The sequence below is a fragment of the Melanotaenia boesemani genome, chromosome 23, assembly GCF_017639745.1.
Source record: "Melanotaenia boesemani isolate fMelBoe1 chromosome 23, fMelBoe1.pri, whole genome shotgun sequence".
NCBI lineage: Eukaryota > Metazoa > Chordata > Actinopteri > Atheriniformes > Melanotaeniidae > Melanotaenia > Melanotaenia boesemani.
The window spans coordinates 17,501-37,467 of NC_055704.1; the positions used below are offsets into that span (position 1 = coordinate 17,501).

General features: G+C 43.0%; 4 protein-coding genes and 1 long non-coding RNA gene across 5 annotated transcripts; 3 read left to right on the top strand and 2 right to left on the bottom strand.

Annotated features, from left to right (window-relative positions):
- Positions 1-2,418: 2,418 nt before the first annotated feature.
- On the bottom strand, positions 2,419-2,903 carry LOC121634737 (cytochrome c oxidase subunit 1-like). The gene is made up of 2 exons (XM_041977636.1): positions 2,757-2,903; positions 2,419-2,625 (listed from the first exon to the last, which is right to left on the bottom strand). The coding sequence occupies exons 1-2, from the start codon at positions 2,886-2,888 to the stop codon at positions 2,419-2,421; spliced, it is 339 nt and encodes a 112-aa protein (XP_041833570.1). The 5' UTR covers positions 2,889-2,903.
- Positions 2,904-10,469: 7,566 nt separating this feature from the next.
- On the bottom strand, positions 10,470-11,155 carry LOC121634736 (N-lysine methyltransferase KMT5A-like). Its single transcript, XM_041977635.1, has 2 exons — positions 11,064-11,155; positions 10,470-10,920 (listed from the first exon to the last, which is right to left on the bottom strand). Exons 1-2 carry the CDS (start codon positions 11,137-11,139, stop codon positions 10,532-10,534), a joined length of 465 nt encoding a protein of 154 aa, XP_041833569.1. The 5' UTR covers positions 11,140-11,155; the 3' UTR covers positions 10,470-10,531.
- Positions 11,156-12,461: 1,306 nt separating this feature from the next.
- Positions 12,462-14,514, top strand: LOC121635075. The gene is made up of 7 exons (XM_041978137.1): positions 12,462-12,502; positions 12,633-13,070; positions 13,156-13,300; positions 13,429-13,730; positions 13,827-14,034; positions 14,138-14,212; positions 14,365-14,514. Exons 1-7 carry the CDS (start codon positions 12,489-12,491, stop codon positions 14,512-14,514), a joined length of 1,332 nt encoding a protein of 443 aa, XP_041834071.1. The 5' UTR covers positions 12,462-12,488.
- A 253-nt stretch (positions 14,515-14,767) lies between these two features.
- LOC121634738 lies at positions 14,768-15,542 on the top strand. The gene is made up of 2 exons (XR_006009280.1): positions 14,768-14,818; positions 15,003-15,542. It is a non-coding gene; the product is annotated as an uncharacterized LOC121634738 (long non-coding RNA).
- Positions 15,543-16,411: 869 nt separating this feature from the next.
- LOC121634897 (N-lysine methyltransferase KMT5A-like) lies at positions 16,412-17,461 on the top strand. Its single transcript, XM_041977856.1, has 2 exons — positions 16,412-16,851; positions 16,995-17,461. The coding sequence occupies exons 1-2, from the start codon at positions 16,776-16,778 to the stop codon at positions 17,381-17,383; spliced, it is 465 nt and encodes a 154-aa protein (XP_041833790.1). The 5' UTR covers positions 16,412-16,775; the 3' UTR covers positions 17,384-17,461.
- Positions 17,462-19,967: the final 2,506 nt, after the last annotated feature.

Consider the following 19,967-nt stretch of genomic DNA (forward strand, 5'->3'; position numbering starts at 1 on the left):
GTCAGCTCATGAGCTATTCAGAGCAGCAAGAATGAAACAAATCTGACTTGATTTGCTATAGTTATTAATATTTTAGTGTGGGCATTTCAAGCAAATATGCGTAAGATATGGAAATTCAGAAGGGCATGGAGCAATTCCCCACTGTGGTGTTGCTGCAGTCAGGAGGGCGGGGCTTACACACTGGCCAAACGTCACCGCCCACCAAGCTCAACACTCTGGGTAACGTGGTGCACTTCTGTGATGATAAAGTGCAGAGCACGTTATTACCTGGCATGGCCAGAGCCACAGTTCAATCAGGGGGTAATCTTTGTCAGCAGGAGGTCAGAAAAAGACCTGCAGGAAAAGACCTCAGAGAAGCTGTCCAGCCGGGGAATATGTTAAATCAGCCTGCACCAAAGACAGAGAAATGGGTGCATGTGAAGACATGTTTGGACGCTTCCCTCCTTCAAGAACTGAAAGGAATGTGGAGATGTGGAGGTGTGACTGAAAAAACAACTGCATGTCTCTGTCTGCGATATTTTGGGACCAGGAGCTGTCAGACTGACTGCGGAATGTTGTAGAAATTTAGTTTGTAGTTTTTTAATTATTTAATTTAAATGTGTAACGTGTTAATTAGTAACAAAAAAAGAAGAACCATTCTCTTAAGAGAATGGTGTAAATATTTGGAAATATTTCTTTTATTATGTGTTTATTTTATTTTATTTTTTTTTTCTAGGATTGTGTTTTAAATAGTTAAGTTATCCCCAGGCTGCATATTATTCCCATTCCAGATTGGGTTACAACCTGTGTTGGTTATCTTAGTATCAAAGCAAGAGATTTACTTTTCCACAGACAGAATTTGTTTTTTTTTTGTTGTTGTTTCTTTCTTTCTTTTCTACTTATATTATTAAATTTTGCTGTAAATAGTTAATTTATTCTGTGTTTATTTTTGTTTTTTTCTAGTTAAATATGTAAATTTTGCTGTACATAGTTCATTTTTTCATTATTCCATGTTTTCAGTGCTATAGGACACCTCAGTCTGTAAGAAATGTGTGTGAGTTGTGACTGTGCTCTTTATCTGTACCTGCTGGAGGACCACCTGACCTCCACCAGGGACACCTGGCCCCTCCCTCTCTTCATCATTCCCTTCCTGTCGTGCAGGACCCAAGAGCAGACGAGAAGCCTTGTGTGTGTGTGTGTGTGTGTGTGTGTGTGTGTGGTTTTTTCTGTACTTCACTCCAAAATATTTCTTATTTCAAACGTTTGTCCATGGAGTGAGGAGGGCCCTGTAGTGTGTCCATCATGGAGAAGTAGGAGGAGGTCAGTGCTGCATTTTGGCGATCTGACGCTGAGCTGACTACAAAACTTCTTGGAACATAAAGGCCACCAATTCAACACGGAGCGGATTTCTGAAGTGAGGAAAAATGATTTTCTGGAATATTCACTCGAGAACCTACAGAGCATGGCTGCCTCGGATGAGTCTTTTGTTTGTAGAGTTTTTAACACGCTTAAAAAGCTGTAATTGTCGACCTACTGGCCTCCATTCTCACAGACAAATGGTTTGTTTATTGCAGCAACAAAGCTAGAATTGAAGAGAAGAAGTGTGGACATCTTCCACATTGCTAGCAAGCTACGTTCGGATGTTGGATTAGGAAGTAGATAGATTATTTGGATTTGGTTAATTGTTTAAATGTGTGGTTAATTTAAACGTTGTATGTGTCGGTTGTTCATTTAATTAGTATAAAAGTGTGTTTAATAGTTTCACAACATCGTGCTGCTGAAAAGAAGTCTGATGTTAAGCTGCTGTTACGAGCATATCTGTCACACCTCATCCCTCCCTCCCACATACATGCATGGCACAGATCCTTACACACACACACACACAGTACATATACATTCATACGTACATATTTTTTTCCAACCTGTGGGGTCAGTTTAATTTTGCAGAAGTCATCATTAAGGGCCAACCCCCCCCCCAGCAGCTTACCAGCAGCTATCCCCATCCTCTCCCCACCCCCACCCCTGGAGCTGCTCTATCCTGTACATGAAGCTATACTACCAGAAGCAGAACTACACACACATACATGCATATATACATAGATACACACATCTGTAAATAGGTTTTTTGACATTGAATTTGGAGGCCACTGGAAACCAAAGGACTGCAGACCTCGTTGGAAGGTGGCCATCCTGATTCCATTTAGAAACCGCCACGAACATCTGCCCATGCCTTACTGCAAATTAATTGTTTTTTCTTGTTTTTCCTGCAGCTGTTGACTCTCTTTGGAGGGTGGGCTCCTGTATGCCTTTGTTGGACCTGCAGCAGCTGTTGTTCTGGTACGTCTTAGTTAATGGTGCCCACTTATGGGCTGGCTTTTTCCTTTTATATGCTTAGATTATAATGGAAAATTAAAAGAACAAGAGAGAATAAAATAAGAATCAGAAGCATAAAAACATGCAGATATTTTTGGATTTCTGAATCATGTAAAAAGCGTCTGGGTAGTCTGAGTACCGCCGAGGAATCCCAGCAAGACCTAGGAAATGTTGAGGGAAGAATGTTAGGTTAACACCCACGAACATAATGCCAAAGTGAATTTTCATAAAGTTACTACCCGCTCCTGTTTTGATAATAAATGTTTCCAGACACTCCAGCGACCCCAGTCAAGCTGCTTGGAAGCTGATTGCATTAAATCTGCTGACCTCGTGCCCTGTGGCCGGCTCAGAGCTGAATCCAAGCTTAAATCTGCAGATCCGGCGCACCGTGGGTGGCACAAAGCTGAATCTAAGTTTAGTTCAACTGCTCCCATGGAAAGGACATAGTGGAAGTGGGCTACAACGTAATAAGTGTCGTGCAGGACAATGTCCAGGGAAGAGCATCTGCCCATCCTTTTCCCAAACCTTATCCCCATGCTGCAGAGACAGCGCCTGCAGTTTGCCTTCTATGTCATTGAACAGATTGGTAGCCAGCCATTTAACAGAGCCATGTTGTTTAATGTGGGATTCCTGGAGGACTTGGCTGCAATCAGTAAGAGTGGGACATAACTGATATATATACACACACACACATAATTTTTCCATCCTGAAGGGTGAGTTCCATTCAAGTTATCACCAGGGCCGAACCGCTCAACAGCTTCACATATTGGAAGTTTGAAGAGTCACAAAGAAACCCATTGGTTACGGTGCTTTCGGTGTTTTTTGGTCTGTGACCGATCGCCGTGATGGTCGAAAGGTGGCTTTGAAGAAGATGCCAACCCCTCCCACCCAAGAACCGGCAGAGCTGGAGCAGTCAGAGATTCCTGTACCTGCTGATGGAAAGGGTATTTAATTTTCTATTTTTTGTTGTTTAATGTTTATACATATATATACACACACACACATACATACTGTAGGGTCAGTTTAACTTTGAAGTTGTCATTAAGGCTAATTTCCCTCAACTATTCCTCACCCCCTCCCCCACCCCCGGAGCTGCTCTATCCTGTACATGCAGCTTTATTACCAGACGCAGACACACACACACACACACACATACATACATGCCTCCACTACCATTCAGCATCAGAATAGCTCAGTTTGAATGCCCTTAATAAAATGCTGTCATTAAACCACTGGATTACGACACGGGCCAGAAGCACCCCCAACCCAACCCCCGACTTTAAGGTCGACACACCAAAATGCAAAAGAAGGGCAAAAAGCAAGCGAACAAGCGGAGCAAAAAATATGTCTGAATCTTTAGAAACCGGCAGAGCTGGAGCAGTCCTTAACAGAAGCATACATACACACAAACATACATACATCCACATGCACACACACCTACACACATACAAACATACTGTTGGCTCAAATCCACACCAGCTACTCTCATCTGCCCTCCCCACCCCCTGTGCCCCTTTCAGATCAAAGTGAAAGACTGTGATCCAGACCAGATCTTTCTTGGAGGGCTTGACCACATTGCCACATTGAAGCCAGAGAGTGACAAAGGCTGTTGCAACTCAAAAAACTGGTTCAAATGGCTCATTTCGTACACATACATATTGTTAAATAAACTGTGTGTGAATTGTACACCATGGTATGGGGAAGATTGTTCCCAGTCATGCTGCTGTGTGAACTTTAAATGCAACTGTTCCTCTGCAGCCACCGCCCCCCTTTGCCACAAAAAGAAGCAACACAGTGGCAATGATTTTGTCATGGTGGTGTACTCAGGAGAAGACTATAAACTGGGTAAGTGTGCTAAAACATGCATCAAACATCTACAGTTTGCATTTTGTTCCTCATTACACTCTTTCATTTTCCCCAGACAGACAATGGGGGGGGGGATGTGGAAATTCAAGGCTTTGACAGCCAAGACTCTTTCAGTGTACTGTGGGAGAGTGTGATGACATCCTCAGCCTCTACAGTATTCCCACTTCCAGTAATGGCTGCTGGAGGTGACAAGCAGCCAGCTCACCTCCAGCAGCTCTGTAGCCTGGAGCACGAGCTCAGCGACGGTCAGATAGCTCCTCCAAGTCAGCTGATCCATGTGGGAGGGTAAGTTTGTACTCAGATCAGTTAGACGCCAGAAGAAAATGCCAGTCTCTGGATTTTGCTTTCCCACCCTCAGACCAAAAGGTTTCTCAGGTTCGTGCTGCTGGAGTGGCTGACCACCAAACTGGACCTGGGAAACCACAAGCAGAAGACTGAACCAACAGTTATGCTGCTGAGGTACGTGAAGGAACCTAAAACCAGTTTCTGTGTTTATTCACTGTAAAAATTGGTTCAAATGGCTCATTTCGTACTATACCATATTGTTAAATAAACTATGTGTATTGTACACGATGGTTTGGGGAATATTGTAGATTAATTTTGCACATCAGGAAGTACAAAATTTGTCCTACAGTACACACACCTGGGCCAGAAGCTTCAGATTTTCCCACCCTGTGAGTTTTCAGAGGGCCACCTGTCATAACTCGCCCCCAACCTTCTGAACAGGATCTCACCACATCTCATGATTGCTATAACAGTGTAACCATCACCTGTCAGGTTTGCTCCTGAAGACCTGGAAATTCAGCCACACATAGAACAAATGGTTTGAACAGAATAAGGTTTATTTAGGGCCAGGGGATGGAGGGAGTGAAACCAGTTGTGGTTAGCAGGAGGATTCAGGCAATCCCGGATCTGTGGGTGAGGAATCCTGAAACGAACTTCAGACAAGAATATAAATCCACAAATCCAAAAGACGTAGTCAGGGCAGGCAATGTTCATTCACAGTGAGGCTCAGTGCAGTACGGGCGATGCCAGTAGCGTTTGACCACTTCCGTGACAGGCAGAGCATGTCACGGAAGTGGTCAAACGCTGCCCGAACCACGAGGTCAGCCGCAAATTCAATGACGGTCAGATAACTCCTCCAAGTCAGCTGATCCGTGTGTTTACTCAAAAACACTGAGACTCCAGCATAAAAGGCCAGGCCCTGATTCGAATTTTCCAAACATTTCTCAGGTTCATGGCGCCAGGTAGGCCGACCACCAAACTCTGGATTTTAACATAGACACAGCCACAACCCCCCAGCAGCTCTCCAGCAGCTTCCAGCAGCTACCCCCCCCCCCCCTTCATAGACAAATATTTTTTGTGGAGGCCATAATTAAACTCTGCAAGTTTGGAATCATGAACTTTATGAAATGTTGAAGAAAATAATAACAGCTTTTGAGATTGTCAACAGTAAGGACACACCACAGCTCCCCCCCCCCCCCCCCCCCCCCCCTCCCCCATACATGTAGTCAGTTTAACTTTGTGGAGGTTATAATTAAGGGCTAATATATATATATATATAAAATTTAAAATGATTTTAGTGATTATGTTTCTTTATTTTTTTAATTCTGTAAATAGTTCTTCTATTCAGTGTTTAAATATATAATATATAATAAATAAACCGTGAACCGGCAGAGCTGAGGGGTATTGCACGAAACCAAGATAAGGGATTAAGCCGGGATATGTTGGTTATCCTGGCTGAATTTAGCCCTAAGTCGGTTGCATGAAAGCAGCTCAAACTAAACCCGGCCAAGTTACTGTGGTGATTTATCCGCTGCAGCTAGCCTGCTCCAGACCAGGCTAACTGCCGGAAGATTAATCCTAGCGAGTCACCTGCATGTCCAACGTCAATTCTGTGAGGAATTAATGTGTTTTACAGCATGTCCATGGTCTTCCTAAGTATGGCGCGTCATTTTAATCATCCAGTATTAAAATATTATATATACAGTCACTGTACAGTTAATCCAAATCTGTTCATAATCGCAACAGCCTTTTTATATGGATTCGAGTTGCAGTATTATTACTCAGGCCAAGTGTTATATTGCTATGCTAATGAAGACTGCTCGTCAAATTGCTGTCAGAGGTTTTATAAATATGTGTTTTATTGCATTAATTGAGATTACAAAACACAGCGGATGAGGTTACAAAGGTGTATTCAAAGAAATCCGTGACGAGGGCAATGTAGAATATTCAGGTCCAACTCCCCTTCACCTGTTCCCTCTTCATAATGGCTTGCCCTTTTTCGGAGGATGTGCTGGACGAGGAAGCCCGCATCCTCAGAAGAGCATTCAGACGTGAACGAGTCTTCAGGGACAGCTCACATCCCCTGGCCTTTGGAGATGACAATGTCATTGAGAGATACAGATTTTTGGTTACTGGATTTCCAGGTCCAGTTTTCTGAGTGTCCAGCATTTAATCTCAAGATCCAGCTCCATTCCTTGGAGCTTGCTCTTTTTGAGTCAGCTTTTAACATCTGCCAGCTCTCTCTCTCTCTCCAGGTGCCCTGAATAAAGCGTTCTGACAGTTTGTGAAGTCTGAAAAGGAAATGTCAATTAGCACAGCAGGATTTGTTCATAACGTAGATTTACTTTAGCCAATACTCACAATGTTACCAGGCCGCTTAGGAGACTGTGCAGCATCCGGATCCTGCTACACATTTTCTATTAGCACCACATCACTGACTTCATATCCTTCATGGAATAAATAAGCAGGCCAATCCCATAAAACTGACATGCCTCAAGCCTTCTGGACTCCACTGACACAGTCTCCTCATCTGCAGACGTGCATTCTGCAGCTGCAGATGTGCCTTCCCCCTGCCGTATACATGCAGCGAGAGGACTCGGATTAAGATTTCACAGAACATACCAAGCCTGTGATTTCGAGACACTGTACTAACCGGATCATGTTCTGGTGGCTCCAAAAGTGTAATTGTGTCCCCAGACACTGCAAGGTTATCCAAAGTCAGACACTATATTATATTTGATTGTGTTCCATGTGCAGTAGAATTGCAGTACGTGATGTACCTTGTATGAAGCGGACAGTTTCTGTGGCTGGGACAGAGTCAGTTATTGTCCCTCCCTGGATCCCCTTCATCACTGGCCTCCCTTTATTTAAATGGAGTGCCAGTTCCTCTGTTGGAGTCACATCCTGGCTTGGTGGGACGCCCCCTGTGCCAGTTCTATAGGCCTTTTTTTAACTGCTACAATCATACAGACATTGAACATGTCAGCAGACACCTCATCTATTCACCTCATTTGTTCAAGGTTATCTACTTTGGAGTCACTTACCAGCCTGCAAAATGTTCTTATATTTAATTTTTTCTTGCTGCCAGGTCCTTTTATGGCCAGACAGGTTTGTCCTTTATGAAGGACAGAAAGATAAAATAGATAAAAACGTTACATGAGGAAAATAGATTAAATGACACATTGTGGATAATTGTTTGCACCTAATCATACTCTACATTTCCTGAGTAACATGCACCTGCTTGTCACTCTTAAAGTATACAACAGTTAGTGGATTTGAAAAGTAACTCCTTTAATTGTAGCCTAATTATGACAGTTCCAGTGGAGCACTGTTTATTAATTGTACAGTTTTTGACTACTTACGCATTGAGCCGGTTGGCTATTGTCTGCCAGGCTCTCTCGCGTTCTTTACTTATGGCATTATTATTGCCTTTTTTCCTTATAATATCCTTAACTTCGTCAGAGAAATCCGTCAGGAGCTGTTGTTCAGCGACCGTGACGTAGGACGCGCGACTTTTATCCATTTCCCCATCAGTGATTCTGTGAGCGATCGCAAGGTCTGCTTCAGTAAGCCGTGCACACGCACTTATCCCAACTATCTTCACCTGGCTTAACCTAGCCGCACCTTCTCATCCTGGTTCAGCAAACGTGCAACCAATTAAGCCAGGATAGGCCGCGCAAGCTAGGTCAAGCTGGGCTTGTTTAATTATCCTGGATTTCTTTATTCTGGTTTCGTGCAATACCCCTCAGAACTGGACATGAAGGTCTCTCAGGGTTGTGTGACATATCTCTGGAAAGGTCATTATCAGGGCTTTTCAGACATGTATGCATGAGATAGATGTGACTTTGCTTTGCAAGGTTACAGCTTAATTACCTATTTAAATTGGTCACGTTTACACTGGGTGGTTTTCAGGAAAATTCCTCAGTATACGTTGAAGTTTTCAGAGTGACATCCAAATCCAACCTGGAGGATCTGTGGCAGCTGATGTCCAGTAAATGCTGGAAATGTGTTACTATGGTAACACATTTTTAGAGTTAATCTGTTAGTGTGCTGATCCTCTGAACATTTTTCAGGTTAACAACGAGGTGGCCACGTTGCACCTTTAAGTGTACGTGGTTAATTTGTTTGCAGTAAACAATAAATTAACTATTTATCCCAAATTTAATCATCCAAGGAAAAAATAAACACAATGAATTAACTATTTACACCAAATTTAATCATCTAAGAAGAAAAAACACACAACAAAATAACTATTTACACAAAAAGTAAACATTTAAGACGTCTACAGTTTGAGTTCGTTGGCAATCTTGGAGGCAAGGTTCTTGAAGGCGATGGATGCTAAAATAAACACTTAATAAGCTATTTACAGGTAATTTAATAATCTATGTAGAAAAAAGTAAAAAAAAAAAAAAACACTTGATGAATTATTTACAGTAAATTGAAAAATCTAAATAGAAAAAAAAAAAAAAAAAAAGTTGCACCAGCCCTTGTCCATCTTGATTTGGCATCAGTGTGGCAATGTGGAAGATGTCTGCAGAGAAACAAATGCATTTAAAGTTTATACAGCAGCATGACTGGGAACAATCTTCCCCATACCACCGTGTATAACACCCACGAACCCTGCATGGTGTCGTGACGCCAGCAGTAGGTGAACCCTCCATTCTTTCCCTATGGGTCAAGCCCTCCAAGGAAGATCTGGTGAGGATCACAGTCTTTCAGGTGGAGCCGTGTTCATTGGATAGGATTGAATCTCACTGTTAACCTGAAAAATATTATAGTATTTTTATTTATATGTCAATGTTTTCTGTTCGAAAATCAAAGAACAATAATCATTAAATAAATAAACAAATTCTTAAAGCTCTGTATGCATTTTCAAGTCTTTCCAAGCACAAACATTTTCTCATTTAATAATAATTTTCTCTGTAATACACACAGTTCGTAATGAAAGTTATATTAAACACAGCTGCAAACCTCTGAAGCCACAGTATTAACTTTGATGAGTGATTTACTGCTTTCTTGAATTCTACTTCATATTAAATATTTTTCCCTTCACAACTTTAAAAACGGCCGCCTAAAGCAGGGATCTCCAACTCTGGTCCTGGTGAGCTACTGTCCTGCAGGTTTTGGATTGTACCCTGATGCAACACACCTGACTCAAATCACTGGGTCATTAACACACTTGTGCAGAGGTGTGTTGTAGGAGACATCTAAGGCCACAGTATTAAATTAGATGAGTACTGCCTTCATAAATTCTACTTCATATTTGATCTTTTTCCCTTCACAACCTAAAGGATCAATAACTTTTCTACGTTGTGGATTTGTTGTTTCCCGTCCAGACGTTTGTATCTGTCGCCGTGTTTTGTTTCAAAGTGTGTTCTCGTACTTCATTCATTGCAGCCTCACCGTTTCCACACAGAAGACAATCAGCGTCATCTTTTACATCCACAGACATGTTCTGTTTTCAAACTCCACTTTTCATGTAGCCATTGTTTGAGGAGGCGCTTTTAACTCTTAACCAGTTCAGTCCAGCTGCCAGACAGCGAGTGAGTTTTGCTCTCCCCTGGGCAGCGATAACCGCGCCAGCGAGCTCGCAATGCATTGTGGTACTTGTACTCTTATAGTGCTGCGTGCGCTGTATCAGCGGGCCAGCTCTGACATTAATACCACAAGTACCAAAATGCATTGCCAGCGCGTTTATCATAGCAGCACAGGTGCAAAACTCACTCGAACCAAAGTTATACTTTTTTTTTTTTCCCCCCACATTCTTAGGTATTAAAGTGCACGTTTAAGTGTACATGATTAGTTTGCAGATTTATGAAATTAGTCTGGCTCAGGAGTTTTGCATAGATCTGTATATAAAACTCCAAAGATCCATCCTGAGGCAGATTAAGCATGGAGAAATACGAAATGACAGACAGACCAGAAATCACTCTTTCATTCAGTCTTTTATTTGTATCTTTAAACAATATGTACATATTTACATGTGTGAACAGCAGACATTTTAAGTCAGTCCTCCAACCAGGTGAGATCAGCTCCCTCCCCACCAAAGGATTTTTTCCCTCACCCCATAGTTAAAAAGCAGCTCTTCATTTACTTGCAGGTCCCTCATTGCTTTAAAAAGGATCACATGCTGTGGTCCTTCTGGGAACTGCACGAGGCAGTTTACAGGCCTCACATTTGGGTTTTTTCTGGAGTGATTGAGAAGTCTGCCAAAAGTCTCCATGTCAGGGTGGCACGAGCACGGGGCATCATGGGCGTCCACGCAGAGGTCAGCAGAGCCAGCCTTAAAGAAGAAGGAGTAGCCCATCTGGTTGCTTCTTGCAGCCATTCTCCTCCTCCCCTCTGCACCAGAGATGAGCTCTCTGTGATAATCACACAGGATGGAGTTTTTGGGGAAGTGTTTGGTTGGTAGCACTCCTGTGGGTCAGAGAACATCAGTTAGTTTTCTTCATGTATTTTATACATAGCTTAACTGTGAGTGGCTGGATGCTAAGATTGATTGTGGCATAAAAACAGAAGTGAAGGAGTTTTGTGTGCCCAAAATAAAACATTGTATTTACCTTTCCCCTCACCAGCCTTTGGCGACGGCTCGACCACAGCCAGATGCTTCCACTTCTGACTGTGGACCAGCTTCATCAGCAGATGGCTCGACTCCACTCCAGTTGAGTTTGCTGCTGAAATGTATTTATATAAATTAAATAATGTCTTCCAAGTGTGATTTTAGTAAATATCTTATAGAGAGATTTGCTGACATTGATTTCTCTGCTGGTGTTTAATTCCATAAAAAAAAAAATGAACAAATATTTTAACTTCTGTAAATAAAGATATTTCATTCTTTCCTCCCCGATTAAATAGAGAAATAGAAACCACTGATTCTAGCAGAAAGTGTCTCCATGTATTGAAACAGAATAAGCTGATTATTGAACCCAAGTAAGATAAATATATCCACATGTAAATATATATTTTCATGACAGACCAGCTGAAGGAGGGGGAATCACAACCTGAGGTGAAAATAGTAAATAAAATTTTTTACCAACACACTTGGCATTAAAGAAAATTAAAAAAAAAAAAAAGTGTAAGTTTAGCTCAAAAGCAAGGTTAAAACAAACCTTTTCACTTCCAACATGTGCATGCTGTCATGGCTCTGTGTGTATGTGTGTCTGAGTTTGCAGGTTGGGCTGAGCAGGTTGCCATGGGGATGGAGGGCGGAGGCTGGAGCCTCAATTGACACCACCTGCAGATCATCAGCGTGCTTGTTAGCCGGCTCTACTCCCGGCTATTTAGATTCATGCAGGAGCTCCAGTCTTCGCCAGATTGTCATTCTATGCAGTATGGTAATCAGGCCTCTTCCATGATTTATCGTGTACCTTGTCCTTGGATTATTGACCTTGTCATCTCTGTCCAACAGCCTAAGACCTTGATCCCTCGGTTAACCCCAGCACCCAGAATCTGGACTACTCCTCATATCTAGCCGCCTGCCTGCCTGCCACCAAGCTCACATCACCCTCCACAGAGAGCATCTCCTGGTTCACCCCTCCACCTTCAGTCTCACTCTGGAACACGATAAGCTGCTGCCTAGCTGACACAACCCGGTACCTTCTCTGAACCGCAGTAATCCTCTGTCCTTTTCATAGGAAGAGCTGCCCGGACCTGGACCAAGCCACATACACTTAACATTGTTTGCACCTTTGCCCTTGCCTCTCTGAGTGATCTGCTGTTGGGTCCACTTCCTTGTACCACAGCCGCATCACATGCTTCCTGTATCAACCAGTTCACTAAGATTAACTGAACAGTGAGAAACTTTCATCAGAAACATTTAAAATGTCAAATCTTAACAGAGTGGATGATCATTCTGCTGCAGATGACCATTTAATCAGCCAAACAAAACTGAAGCATCTTTTATATAAATACATTTAAGTGGCAAAATCTCAACTTTATTTAAACTAAACCAAATTCTAGCCGACTTTGCTGCTGAACACTTTGCCATGGCTCAAGACAAGCAAGTCAGACCAAGCTTTTTCACTCTTGTTATTACCCACATTTTACTGTTAAACATGTTTTATAGTCATGGGACTCTGGAAAACCACCGTGTATCTGTACATGAACAATGTGTTTTATCTCTGTTACAGGAACTGCGACCGCCGTGTGCTTCACTGCCTGATATGCCTCAAGCCAACAGAGGTCCTTACATCCCACCTCTCCAGGGTGTGCATGAAAAACCATACACCGGAGGAGCGGCAGCTCGAGCTGAAGAAGGCCAAGGAGTCCACCAAGGCCTGGACTTGTGAAGGCAGGTCATGGGACTACCTTGACATCTTCAAGTGGTGTCCTCACGTCCCGTCCAGGCAAGCTCTGGTTAGAGAGCTCAAGAGAAGAGGCTTTTTTGTCCTGAACTGCCCACCAGATCTTGAAAATCAAGAAGCTGAGGAGACAACAGTGCCTGAAGAAGAGCAGCCATCAACCTCTGCTGCCCCACCCCCGCACAGAGAAGACCACGCTGAGGAAGGCAGCCCCACTCCAGCCTCTGAAGCGGAGGGAGGCAGCTCCAGTGACCCCACATGGCAACGGTGAGTCCATCCACTTCCTCAGACAGGACTGAATAAGCTGTCTGCTATGTGGAAATGTATGAATTAAATCTCTGTGCTTTCTCAGGTCAGATCCCGAGTTCGCCACATCATTGAGGGTTCGCATGCAGGAGGAAAACTTGTATGCCAAGTTCCCACCTGAGGCATCACTGCTGAAGAAGTTCAAGCACCATTTGGAATCTGTGCTCCAGATTCCCAACTGCCAGCATGAGGTAAGACTGTATTTCCTTTCTGCAGGCCAGACTGCTCCTCTCTCTGCATGCTCATTACCATATGAATGGAGTGTGTCAGTCAGTCAGTCACTAACTGCAGCCTTCTTAATTACTGTCTTTTTTTACAGGTCGACAATGTGTCGAGGATGCTGCGGTATATGCAGCCCACTGGCAATGAGGTCAACTTGGACTTCCTCCAGAACACCTCTTTAGTGGGTGACTACTTCGATGCCCTGAGAAGAGTGGGTCAGTCTGCAGCCACACGCATAAACTACCTCAAAAGCATGTTGAAGTTCATCAAGTTCATAAAGCTGGAACATGGGGCCTCTGATCCGGACACAATGAACAAATGTACTCACTACATGGAGTTCCTGAGTGTACTTAGAAAGCCAATTTCTAAAACGCACAGCAGAGACCTCTGCAGTAAAAGGTGAGCGTATAGATTCCCCAAGTCTGCTGTTTTACAAGTTAGAGAAATAATTGGCCTCTCCTTCTCACTGGTATTCTGCTGCATCTTATCTTTCAGGCATGAGTACTTCGTTGGACCAAAGGTGACAGTACACACCTTCCAGCAACTCCTCCGAGAGGCCAAGAAGGATGCCCTTGTAACTTACGGACGTCTTCTCAGTCGTGAACCGGTGACCGAGGAGCAGAAGATGTCTTACCGTTACTACTGTGAAGCCATCCTCCTTCTGGGTCATTTCCAGAGGCCTGGAGCAGTGGATGGACTGACGGTAAGTGCTACTCAGACCAGGTCTTTCTCAGCATGCAGTGGACATCTTAAAACAGACATGTAACTCTGTTCACACCACTAACGTGTTCATGGTTGTTTGTCAGGTTACGGAATGGCTGCAGAAAGAGCTGCAACGGACGGGTGGTCGTGGCTGTCAAGTCCCACAAGAAGGCCAACAGGCAGGTGGCTCCGTTTGCCCTCACTGAGGAAGAAGCTGCTTAAAGGCCTTTCTTTTAATTTGATTTGAACATTACTCTCCATAATGCAGACCAGGATCCATGCCTGCACTTCCACCCTTTTCATTCACTTCTTTAACTTCTTGTCTCCACAGTTAATTGACCAGTACTACACGTCAGTACAACCCGACCACGTAAAAGACCTGGAGGACGAAGATGTGGCTGCTGACCGGCTGTTTCTGGGGAGAAATGGCAAACCCCTCAGCAGTGCCACCAACGACCTCCGGCGTCTGCATGAACAGTGAGTTTATTCATCTCTGAATTCATTTCTTTCCAGCGTGTGATGAATAAGGTTGGACCAAGTTTCTGAGATTAACTAAAGACATTTCAATTTTTCTTCTGTTGCAGATACAACCTTAAAAACATCACGAGTCAGGAAATCCGCCGGGCTGTTGAAACAGAAGGCAACAGCATCCTGACGGATGAGCAGAAGACCGGACTGGCGCATTACCTGGCCCACACTGACAAGGTGGCTAAAGACCACTACAGGATGCGCCAGCCAGAGAGCATCGTAAACACAGCAAACCTGATGCGCCTCTTAACACAAAGGTAAAGGAAAATGGTGACACATTCAGAGCAGGGGTGTCAAACTCAAATACGCAGCGGGCAAAATGAAGAAAATGGCAACAGGCGGACTGGTACAAACCCTGATGATGAGTTTGACACCCCTGATTTAGGGTCTCCACCAGCTGCTTGGTGTTCAGCTCTTCACTAAAGTCTCTTCTTTCCGCAGCTCTGATGAATCAGGTGATGATCAGCGGCGTCGTCCTGCGTCTAAGAGATCGAGAGAGGCCCCAGAAGCGACGGACTTTGAAAGATTTAAAGTCCAATTCCCAGTCACCCTTGATGGGAAGCCACCAAATAAAATACAAAGAACTGCAGGCGGCTTCAGCGGCTACAGGGCCCTGTACGACAAGTGGAGAGCTCTGCAGTTCAAGATGAGGGAGAAACACCTTCTTGGTAAGTGGACTGCAGTCATTTATGTGTGATCATTAGCTACACTTTTTGAAAGAATATTAACCCATTCAATTTGTATTTGATCTCTTTGTAGCCAAATGGTCCAGGCGCCCCCCTACCCTCCAAAAAATCCAGACCATCATCGAAAGGGAGCAGTGGCAAACCAACTGCCCAACACCTCAGGTCATCATGACAAAGTGGAGTCCACCTTAGAAGGAGTAAGTGGAGTTGAGCCATCTGCTGATGAAGCTGGTCCGCAGTCAGAAGTGGAAGCATCTGGCTGTGGTCGAGCAGTCGCCAAAGGCTGGCGAGGGGAGAGGTAAATACGATGTCTTATTTTGGGCACATAAAACTCCTTCACTTTTTTTATGCCACAATCAACCTTAGCATCCAGCCACTCATAGTTAAGCTATGTATACATGAAGAAAACTAGCTGATCTCCACTCTGACCCACAGGAATGCTAACTACCAAACGCTTCCCCAAGAACACCATCCTGTGTGATTATCACAGAGCTCATCTCTGGTGCAGAGGGGAGAAGGAGCAGCTCTTCCTATGAAAAGGACAGAGGATTACTGCGGTTCAGAGAAGGTACCGGGTTGTGTCAGCTAGGCAGCAGCTTACCGTGTTCCAGAGTGAGACTGAAGGTGGAGGGGTGAACCAGGAGATGCTCTCTGTGGAGGGTGATGTGAGCTTGGTGGCAGGCAGGCAGGCGGCTAGATATGAGGAGTAGTCCAGATTCTGGGTGCTGGGGTTAACCGAGGGATCAAGGTCTTAGGCTGTTGGACAGAGATGACAAGGTCAATAATCCAAGGACAAGGTACACGATAAATCATGGAAGAGGCCTGATTACCATACTGCATAGAATGACAATCTGGCGAAGACTGGAGCTCCTGCATGAATCTAAATAGCCGGGAGTAGAGCCGGCTAACAAGCACGCTGATGATCTGCAGGTGGTGTCAATTGAGGCTCCAGCCTCCGCCCTCCATCCCCATGGCAACCTGCTCAGCCCAACCTGCAAACTCAGACACACATACACACAGAGCCATGACAGCATGCACATGTTGGAAGTGAAAAGGTTTGTTTTAACCTTGCTTTTGAGCTAAACTTACACTTTTTTTTTTTTTAAATTTTCTTTAATGCCAAGTGTGTTGGTAAAAAATTTTATTTACTATTTTCACCTCAGGTTGTGATTCCCCCTCCTTCAGCTGGTCTGTCATGAAAATATATATTTACATGTGGATATATTTATCTTACTTGGGTTCAATAATCAGCTTATTCTGTTTCAATACATGGAGACACTTTCTGCTAGAATCAGTGGTTTCTATTTCTCTATTTAATCGGGGAGGAAAGAATGAAATATCTTTATTTACAGAAGTTAAAATATTTGTTCATTTTTTTTTTTATGGAATTAAACACCAGCAGAGAAATCAATGTCAGCAAATCTCTCTATAAGATATTTACTAAAATCACACTTGGAAGACATTATTTAATTTATATAAATACATTTCAGCAGCAAACTCAACTGGAGTGGAGTCGAGCCATCTGCTGATGAAGCTGGTCCACAGTCAGAAGTGGAAGCATCTGGCTGTGGTCGAGCCGTCGCCAAAGGCTGGTGAGGGGAAAGGTAAATACAATGTTTTATTTTGGGCACACAAAACTCCTTCACTTCTGTTTTTATGCCACAATCAATCTTAGCATCCAGCCACTCACAGTTAAGCTATGTATAAAATACATGAAGAAAACTAACTGATGTTCTCTGACCCACAGGAGTGCTACCAACCAAACACTTCCCCAAAAACTCCATCCTGTGTGATTATCACAGAGAGCTCATCTCTGGTGCAGAGGGGAGGAGGAGAATGGCTGCAAGAAGCAACCAGATGGGCTACTCCTTCTTCTTTAAGGCTGGCTCTGCTGACCTCTGCGTGGACGCCCATGATGCCCCGTGCTCGTGCCACCCTGACATGGAGACTTTTGGCAGACTTCTCAATCACTCCAGAAAAAACCCAAATGTGAGGCCTGTAAACTGCCTCGTGCAGTTCCCAGAAGGACCACAGCATGTGATCCTTTTTAAAGCAATGAGGGACCTGCAAGTAAATGAAGAGCTGCTTTTTAACTATGGGGTGAGGGAAAAAATCCTTTGGTGGGGAGGGAGCTGATCTCACCTGGTTGGAGGACTGACTTAAAATGTCTGCTGTTCACACATGTAAATATGTACATATTGTTTAAAGATACAAATAAAAGACTGAATGAAAGAGTGATTTCTGGTCTGTCTGTCATTTCGTATTTCTCCATGCTTAATCTGCCTCAGGATGGATCTTTGGAGTTTTATATACAGATCTATGCAAAACTCCTGAGCCAGACTAATTTCATAAATCTGCAAACTAATCATGTACACTTAAACGTGCACTTTAATACCTAAGAATGTGGGGGGAAAAAAAAAAAGTATAACTTTGGTTCGAGTGAGTTTTGCACCTGTGCTGCTATGATAAACGCGCTGGCAATGCATTTTGGTACTTGTGGTATTAATGTCAGAGCTGGCCCGCTGATACAGCGCACGCAGCACTATAAGAGTACAAGTACCACAATGCATTGCGAGCTCGCTGGCGCGGTTATCGCTGCCCAGGGGAGAGCAAAACTCACTCGCTGTCTGGCAGCTGGACTGAACTGGTTAAGAGTTAAAAGCGCCTCCTCAAACAATGGCTACATGAAAAGTGGAGTTTGAAAACAGAACATGTCTGTGGATGTAAAAGATGACGCTGATTGTCTTCTGTGTGGAAACGGTGAGGCTGCAATGAATGAAGTACGAGAACACACTTTGAAACAAAACACGGCGACAGATACAAACGTCTGGACGGGAAACAACAAATCCACAACGTAGAAAAGTTATTGATCCTTTAGGTTGTGAAGGGAAAAAGATCAAATATGAAGTAGAATTTATGAAGGCAGTACTCATCTAATTTAATACTGTGGCCTTAGATGTCTCCTACAACACACCTCTGCACAAGTGTGTTAATGACCCAGTGATTTGAGTCAGGTGTGTTGCATCAGGGTACAATCCAAAACCTGCAGGACAGTAGCTCACCAGGACCAGAGTTGGAGATCCCTGCTTTAGGCGGCCGTTTTTAAAGTTGTGAAGGGAAAAATATTTAATATGAAGTAGAATTCAAGAAAGCAGTAAATCACTCATCAAAGTTAATACTGTGGCTTCAGAGGTTTGCAGCTGTGTTTAATATAACTTTCAATACGAACTGTGTGTATTACAGAGAAAATTATTATTAAATGAGAAAATGTTTGTGCTCGGAAAGACTTGAAAATGCATACAGAGCTTTAAGAATTTGTTTATTTATTTAATGATTATTGTTCTTTGATTTTCGAACAGAAAACATTGACATATAAATAAAAATACTATAATATTTTTCAGGTTAACAGTGAGATTCAATCCTATCCAATGAACACGGCTCCACCTGAAAGACTGTGATCCTCACCAGATCTTCCTTGGAGGGCTTGACCCATAGGGAAAGAATGGAGGGTTCACCTACTGCTGGCGTCACGACACCATGCAGGGTTCGTGGGTGTTATACACGGTGGTACGGGGAAGATTGTTCCCAGTCATGCTGCTGTATAAACTTTAAATGCATTTGTTTCTCTGCAGACATCTTCCACATTGCCACACTGATGCCAAATCAAGATGGACAAGGGCTGGTGCAACTTTTTTTTTTTTTTTTTCTATTTAGATTTTTCAATTTACTGTAAATAATTCATCAAGTGTTTTTTTTTTTTTTACTTTTTTCTACATAGATTATTAAATTACCTGTAAATAGCTTATTAAGTGTTTATTTTAGCATCCATCGCCTTCAAGAACCTTGCCTCCAAGATTGCCAACGAACTCAAACTGTAGACGTCTTAAATGTTTACTTTTTGTGTAAATAGTTATTTTGTTGTGTGTTTTTTCTTCTTAGATGATTAAATTTGGTGTAAATAGTTAACTCATTGTGTTTATTTTTTCCTTGGATGATTAAATTTGGGATAAATAGTTAATTTATTGTTTACTGCAAACAAATTAACCACGTACACTTAAAGGTGCAACGTGGCCACCTCGTTGTTAACCTGAAAAATGTTCAGAGGATCAGCACACTAACAGATTAACTCTAAAAATGTGTTACCATAGTAACACATTTCCAGCATTTACTGGACATCAGCTGCCACAGATCCTCCAGGTTGGATTTGGATGTCACTCTGAAAACTTCAACGTATACTGAGGAATTTTCCTGAAAACCACCCAGTGTAAACGTGACCAATTTAAATAGGTAATTAAGCTGTAACCTTGCAAAGCAAAGTCACATCTATCTCATGCATACATGTCTGAAAAGCCCTGATAATGACCTTTCCAGAGATATGTCACACAACCCTGAGAGACCTTCCTGTTAAGTTCTGGTCCCTGGAATATCTCCTGAATTTCAAAATTTAAGAGAAATTCAGAGTTGGTTGGTTTGGATTGAGGACGCAATGTGACACCTCTTACCCTAAGAATATGGAAATAAAAACACATATGCTTTTGTCATGTAGGCATTTATTCCTTTTCTGTCTTTAAGAAAAAAAAAAGAAAAAATCATTGGGAAGCCACTCCAGCTCTGCTGGTTCACCCTCCAACTTAAAAATGTTTGTCAAATTTGAGGTCCGGCAAACTTTCTTCTGTCCACGGGTCCAGGTCCACATTATTGGGAGGATGTCAACTAGACA

Excerpts from the sequence above, each read along its gene's own strand:
- LOC121634737 (XM_041977636.1), bottom strand. The coding sequence starts at position 2,888 with ATGGGGATAAGGTTTGGGAAAAGGATGGGCAGATGCTCTTCCCTGGAC. Across the intron at positions 2,626-2,756 it reads TTGAACTAAACTTAGATTCA|TGTCTGGAAACATTTATTAT; the intron begins GCTTTGTGCCAC and ends GGGTCGCTGGAG.
- LOC121634736 (XM_041977635.1), bottom strand. The coding sequence starts at position 11,139 with ATGAAGCTGGTCCACAGTCAGAAGTGGAAGCATCTGGCTGTGGTCGAG. Across the intron at positions 10,921-11,063 it reads AAAGGCTGGTGAGGGGAAAG|GAGTGCTACCAACCAAACAC; the intron begins GTAAATACAATG and ends TCTGACCCACAG.
- LOC121635075 (XM_041978137.1), top strand. Across the intron at positions 13,731-13,826 it reads AGAGACCTCTGCAGTAAAAG|GCATGAGTACTTCGTTGGAC; the intron begins GTGAGCGTATAG and ends CTTATCTTTCAG. Across the intron at positions 14,035-14,137 it reads GAGCAGTGGATGGACTGACG|GTTACGGAATGGCTGCAGAA; the intron begins GTAAGTGCTACT and ends GTTGTTTGTCAG.
- LOC121634897 (XM_041977856.1), top strand. The coding sequence starts at position 16,776 with ATGAAGCTGGTCCACAGTCAGAAGTGGAAGCATCTGGCTGTGGTCGAG. Across the intron at positions 16,852-16,994 it reads AAAGGCTGGTGAGGGGAAAG|GAGTGCTACCAACCAAACAC; the intron begins GTAAATACAATG and ends TCTGACCCACAG.